At 28.3% G+C, this 6,972-nt stretch overlaps 1 protein-coding gene across 1 annotated transcript; it reads left to right on the top strand.

The window, feature by feature from the left end:
• The first annotated feature begins 2,191 nt into the window (after positions 1-2,191).
• LOC101508996 (probable phytol kinase 3, chloroplastic) lies at positions 2,192-5,420 on the top strand. The gene is made up of 6 exons (XM_004500236.4): positions 2,192-2,626; positions 3,500-3,567; positions 3,656-3,787; positions 4,053-4,168; positions 4,573-4,687; positions 5,033-5,420. The coding sequence occupies exons 1-6, from the start codon at positions 2,324-2,326 to the stop codon at positions 5,208-5,210; spliced, it is 912 nt and encodes a 303-aa protein (XP_004500293.1). The 5' UTR covers positions 2,192-2,323; the 3' UTR covers positions 5,211-5,420.
• The last annotated feature ends 1,552 nt before the right edge of the window (positions 5,421-6,972 follow it).

The raw sequence follows: 6,972 nt of genomic DNA, 5'->3' as shown, positions 1-6,972 counted from the left end.
AGTAAAAAAATATAGCTGGGTACGGATTATCTTCCGGGTTACCCGTCTCTTCCCAAAATACATTAAGGACAAGAGATTTTTTATTTTTATTTTACCTACCTTATTATTGATTTCATTGCATTAACTTTACTTTGGGTTTGAAAAAAATTTCACATTCCCTGCATCTCTTCTCTTTCCTACAACTGTGTATTCACTTTTCTTTATTATTATTATTATTATTATTATTATTATTATTATTATTATTATTATTATTATTATTATTATTATTATTATTATTATTATTATCTTTTATTTATTTGATCCGGAGACAAAATAGGAGGAAATTGTTAACAAAATAGAATTCTTATTAATAGGTACACGAAAGATTCTCATAACTGTTTTGGTCCAATCAACTTATTATAAGATAGGGACACTGTTTTCAACTATGAGAAAACTACACACATCAACTTTAGCTACAGGTATGCATAAATTTTATGAAATTTGAAATACGTAAGTCCAATAGTTATAAATCGATAGTTTTGATCGGCGAGACAATAAATCTGAAAGAATGGCGACCGATTGGTCATTTCAATGTAAACCTTCCTAACAAGTGGTGCAACTGTGGAAAATATCAAGATATACATATGTCTTGTTCATATGTGATAGAAACATGCTCTAGCATAAAATATGATTCTAAAAGCCTTATACCTGATGTGTACAAGGTGTAAATGGTACTAAAAGTCTACGACGAAACGTTTAAATCTATACCAAACAAAGAATATTGGCCATAATATCAAGGTGTTAAGGTGTGTCACAATCCTCGAATGCGGAAAGTCAATAAAGGTTGGCCAAAGAGTAAATCTATTAGAACAAAAATAGACACTACATAAAAAGTACAAAGAAACATTGTCTAAATGTTGTTGGGACATCTAATCAAATTTGATGTATTTTTTCTTTCGTTTTAATGTATTTTCTTTGAAATTATTAATATAATTTACTTTATTATTATTATTATTATTATTATTATTATTATTATTATTATTATTATCATCATCATCATCAAAGTAAAAATAAGAGAGAGTTGTTAACAAAATAAAATTATTTGATTTTTTTATTTATTTGATTTTATTAATATAATTTTATTTTTTAAATATTTTAATTATTTTTTATTAATTAAATTAACATTAAATTCTAATTTTTCAAAAGTTAAAAAAAGTTATATATATAGTTGTTGGTCGTATCCTCTTATATAAATGGCCAGCAACAGGAGGAATGAGATAGATGATTTTGGGTCTTGGAATTAAGACTTTGAGCAAGACGGTAAAATAAGTAACGGCGAAGAAGATTGAAGATTCAACTTTGGAAATAAGTAATTGAATACTTGGCTGAATTCAACTATGTGTAATTGTTGCTTTCTCATTGTTTCTACTTTCGTGATCATGAATAGTTAAATCTACATTGTCATTATATCCTTTAAGGTGTAGTTAATATTGGATCTAACATTACAAGAATTAAAAAACTGCAATAATATTATAACAAATGTATTATTTTTCAGAGGGAGTTAATTAATTTTTTTATTTATAAAATTTATGACACTATAAAAAAAAGTTTTCATATAAGAGAATAAGATAACTAAATGTAAGTCATACAACTAAATACAGAATGTTACAATTTAAATTTCTTAATCATTATTGATTTTGATTAATGATTAAGAATTATTCTTTTTATATCCTCATTTAGAAAAATTTAATTATTTTTCTATTGTTGAAAAAAAAACAAAAAAACTAAATTTCTTATTAGCAACATTTCTATGATAAAAAATAAAAATAAAAAGAACATTAATTAATTTATCATTATTACTATTGATATAATAATTTTTTATTTTTTATATTTTATTAATTGTATGTGTGTGTAAATTCAACAAATTTTATTTTATTTTTTATAAAATATGATTTTATTTATATTAAAGATGAGAGTGTAATGTTATAATAAACCAAAATCTCAACCAAATAATTAAAAGTTGGGTTAAAAATTGAAATTGAATCTAACTAAAACAAAAACAATCATTGATTTGATTTTAATTTCATTCGAAGTGAATTTAAATTATTAGAGATTCATTATGTTAATCAACAACAAGAATATTATTTAAAAGAAAATGCAAACATAAAAACAAAAAGAATAATGAAAGTCTCGATACGAGGCAAGTCCTAGTAACTGAAAAAAACAAAATCTCAATTCCATCGAAACAATCAGTGAATGAAAGTTGAAAAAGAAAAATGAATGAAAAATGGTAGATGTGAGATGTGGTACAGGTAGGTAGTTATCTGTCTGCAATTTAACAACAATGATTAAGAGTATCACCACCATAAGATTTCACTCTCATCTTTCTTCTTCTTTCCCTCTTCTCCTCACTCACTTTCCACCCATTTCCCATTCTTTTCCTACATTTTCTCTCTCCAAACTCAAACCCATTTTCCCCTTAACTTCTTCTTCAACCACCATCACTCGCCGTAACAACCCATCTGCCACCATGTTTCATCATGACCCTTTTGTCTCTGATATTCTTGCTACAGCTGTTTCTGGTGTTGTTGCTTTCTCTGCTCTTAGATTGTGGCAAGAAACTGCAAAACGTCGACTTTTTGATCAGGTTTGTTTTTTTTAGTAAAAGGGGTTGGTTTAATTTAGCTGCATATGGAGATGAATCATTCGTTAGATCCTTTGTTGACTTTGAAAGATTGTAGCTTTTAAATAAAGAAGAATCGTTCGGATAAATCTAAGTTAAAATATTTCAAGTTCGAATCTTGGCTGGAATAATTACACTTTCCTTACCCTAGCCAAACTTCGATTTATTAGGATCCCATTTGTTGGGAATGAAATGGCTAAAACAAAAAAAAAAACAAAAAGACTGCAGTGAAGCTTAGACTTTCTTTAGTTGCTGACTTTTTTGAAAGTAGCTTACAATCATTTATGCTAATGAGTAATGCCTGTTGAAAAAATCCTTAGGTGCTTACTTTTTCTTTAAAATTTATGTCTGCCACTTCATAAGTAAAGAGTTGTACATATATGTAGTACTGATTGAAGGTGTGTCTCGTGTCTGAAAGTGAACTATGTGGTTATATTTAATCAATATCAGTGTTAAGTTGTTTCTGGTGTTTGTGTCAGTGCTCGGTAATTGTTCATTATTTTGGTTATTATTCATTGTGATTTTACAGTTACTATGGATAAACTTTTCAACAAGCACTTAAAATAATCACAAGTTTTCAAAATAATAGCTTCCTACATAAGTTGGAATAAGCTTTTACACCTTCACTTTTTTAGTAGCTCCTTTATCCGACTTCTCTCCATAAAACTTTTGTTAGTTAGGAACCAAATAGGTATATCTGATGAGATGTTTCCATAATTTAGAAGCTAAAATGCTATCTTTCATAGTATATAGTTTCTTATTTGCTACATTTCTAAAGGTATATCTTGTTCACACATGCTGAATGCTCATTAATTTTATTTTATTTTTTGTGTTTAGAAATTGAATAGGAAACTAGTACATATTACCATTGGGCTGTTATTCATACTCTGCTGGCCACTATTCAGGTAATTTCATTTAGTTTATGAATTATGAGCTTGTTCAAAGTTTTGTTACAAAGTCCTTGGTTCAATGATCTTGCTTCAATTATTACAGTACCGACAAATGGGGATCGTACTTTGCTGCTTTTATTCCAGCTGTCAATGTACTTCGGATGCTTGTTATTGGACTTGGAATATGGAAAGATGACGCCACAGTGAAATCAATGAGCAGATTTGGAGATCATAGGTTGCAAAATTGAATAAATTAATACCTGCGAGAATATTTGAACATGTGACTATAAATAGTTTGCTAATTGAAATTTGTCGCTTTAATCCTCGTTGTTAAAGACGCTAGTGTGACTAAATTGTGGTTTTATAATATGGTGTATAAAAAATGAAGGAAGTAGTGATGGTATAAATTACCAATTGGGAAACACTATCTCTTATCTTGCTACTAATTGATAATTGATTACATGTCTTTGCACTATTTCTTCATTTGGTTTCATCTGCAGGGAACTTCTTAAGGGACCACTCTATTATGCTGCAACTATTACTTTTGCATCGATAATATATTGGAGAACTTCGCCTATTTCCATTGCTGCAATATGTAATATGTGTGCAGGAGACGGTAATTATGCTTCTTAGACGTTACTTTTTAGTCCTCTTTACTACAATTAAACAATGCTTTAGACTTTTAGCCATGTCAGTCTAAATATATTCCAAAATCTTACGGTGTTGGATGAAAATACATAAATGGTTTGATGTCTAATAAGCTATGAAACACTCACACTGACACAAACACCCGACTCCACACTACACTAACATGTAGGCACCAATAATAATTCATAAAAAATGAACGTTATTAAGTATAACCACGTGATACGACACGTATCAGACCCAAATACACCTTCTATCTATAGTGTCGGCGGTACTACATAGCTAATAAGATGCATAGAAAGACGTAGAGAAGCCTTATCTTGTGACACCTTAGAAGGACATGATTTTATCCTTGTTGTTAATTTACAATTTCAGGTATGGCTGACATTGTTGGAAGGAGATTTGGTAGTAAAAAAATATCTTACAACAAAAACAAGTCCTACGCCGGTTCAATTGCAATGGCATCTTCTGGATTCTTGGCTTCAATTGGGTAACTATCTTGACATGTATTACTTTCTTTTAAATTTCTAGTATGTTTGGTTTCACGTATGAAATTCAAAAAATCGATTCTAGAAACATAGTATTGATTGTACATATTTGAGTATTTTTTAGTAGAATCGGTTTGTTTCTAGTATCGACTTTAATTTAAAGTTGAGTTTTGCAGATTTTGCCTCCAAAATCGATTTTTAGTCTCAACTTTATTGTTCAATACATATTGACATGAATGTATATAAACATAAATCACTTTACATTTAGCTCTCGCCTTTAAATAAAATCAATTTTCACCAATTTGAAACACGGTATATTATTTTATTAACCGTTATTGATTTCTCAGGTGTATGTGGTATTTTTCCTCATTTGGATATATGGAAGGAAGCTGGAAACATGTTATAGGTTTCCTAGTTGTGTCTATTGTCACAACTGTTGTGGAGTCTCTTCCTATCAGCACCGATCTTGATGACAACCTCACAGTTCCTCTCACTTCCATATTGGTAGGAAGCTTAGTCTTGTGATATAAAGCATGTTGTAATAATAAAAGAAAGTTAGCAATTAGTTCCAATTTATTTAGAAGATGTTTGTTGATTCTGTAATGTTGTTAAGTAGCTTCATTATTATCGGTTAAACATACTTACCCTGCAAAGGGTCTTAAGTAGAAAAGTTCCTCGTACTAGTTTTTAATATGTAAAGGAATTTTGTTAGTGACAAATTACAAAAATAATCTATACCAATGAATATTAAGATAAGATAATATTTTGTAGGTAGTATTATTAAACGATGACATGAATCAAAACAACGAGAATCTTAAATTGCAGATGAAATCTAAAAAACAAATTGAAATAACTAAAATTCGATTAAATGTCAAATAAGAAAAACACACGAATAATTTTATTTATAAAAAACAATTTAGTCTAATATAATTTTAATTGTGTAATATATTTTTCTGCAATTTATAATAAAATTTAAAATACAAACATATATTGATTCTCACATCTAAAGAATTTTTAAAACAACCGGAATTATAAAAAAAATTAATATCATAATCAATTTTCTCAATATTGATTATTTATTTAATTAACAAAATCTTATATATATAAATTAGTAGTATATTATAATGAATTAGGACTTAACCACATGTAAATTGTACTTTTTAATTGTCATTTCGAATAATGTCTTCATTGGAAACCATTTATGCCTTTTTAAGAAGCAAAAGAATACTAAAATATTTTTTTTTATGGAAAATAATATTAACATATTAAAACTAGGTAACCCCCTAACGTGGATCTGATATGCAAGTTTCTAAATCTTGAGTTTTATGATGGTGTTTAGTTACTCTTCTATTTAAGTACTACAATATAATTATATATTTTCTGCAGGCTTGAATTCAAATTGTTTCATAGCTTGTTGCAATTCAGTTAGACACGTGTATCGTGAAGCTAATTAAATAGTAACTTCATTTGTATAAGTTTAAATTTTCCTTGTACAATGAAAATATGATTTTTTTTCTTCTATTTCTCCTTTTGTTTCCTTAACTATATTGACTAGTAGGAGTTTATTGCCATCCCTATAGGTTTTTAATTTTTCTTTTTCTGATGCTTTTTTTGTGTTGTTGGGGGCTTCTCCCCTTTTCCATGTACAAAAAAGGTAGATAGGGATATTCATGTGGATTTATCAACATATTAAATGATTCACAATGACGAGATTTATATGTTGAACAATAATTTGAATTAGCAAACAAATTAAGATTACGCGGTGAGTTGAAAAATATACTTAAGTTTGATGTTTCATTAAAGATGAATTTTCTGTGACTTTAAAAAGTTCATGACATAAGTGTGTAGTAATGATGTCGAGTTAAATGTTTCATTAAATATGTTCCAAATGATGTGGATCGAAATCAACATTCTTAACCACTTTGGCGACAACCAATCTCTTATTGTACTTAATTCATAAATGTTGTTTTAGTTGTTGGAATACAATTATAACTATATATAATTGTTTGTTATGCAATGGTTCTATAAATAGAAATTGTACTAGGTCAATAATTCATTGAAATAAATACTCATTTAGTCAAGGCTCTTTCTCTTAATTGTTTTAATTTTCTTTCAAAAGTTACGACCTTGTGAGTCTAAGTGTGTGCTTGTGTATGTTCTTTGTGAGCTTGTGAGAAAATAATGGTATTATTTATGAGGTAACATCTCTTTTTATTGTAGTTAATTCATAAATGTTGTCTTGAAGAGAGGAGGAATAGGGAAATTGTTGATATGAGTAAGACTAGGA

The sequence above is a fragment of the Cicer arietinum genome, chromosome 5, assembly GCF_000331145.2.
Source record: "Cicer arietinum cultivar CDC Frontier isolate Library 1 chromosome 5, Cicar.CDCFrontier_v2.0, whole genome shotgun sequence".
NCBI lineage: Eukaryota > Viridiplantae > Streptophyta > Magnoliopsida > Fabales > Fabaceae > Cicer > Cicer arietinum.
Note: the sequence above shows the minus strand (reverse complement) of the source record. Positions and strands in the feature narration are given on the sequence as shown.

Excerpts from the sequence above, each read along its gene's own strand:
- LOC101508996 (XM_004500236.4), top strand. The coding sequence starts at position 2,324 with ATGATTAAGAGTATCACCACCATAAGATTTCACTCTCATCTTTCTTCT. Across the intron at positions 3,568-3,655 it reads CTCTGCTGGCCACTATTCAG|TACCGACAAATGGGGATCGT; the intron begins GTAATTTCATTT and ends CAATTATTACAG. Across the intron at positions 4,688-5,032 it reads GGATTCTTGGCTTCAATTGG|GTGTATGTGGTATTTTTCCT; the intron begins GTAACTATCTTG and ends TTGATTTCTCAG.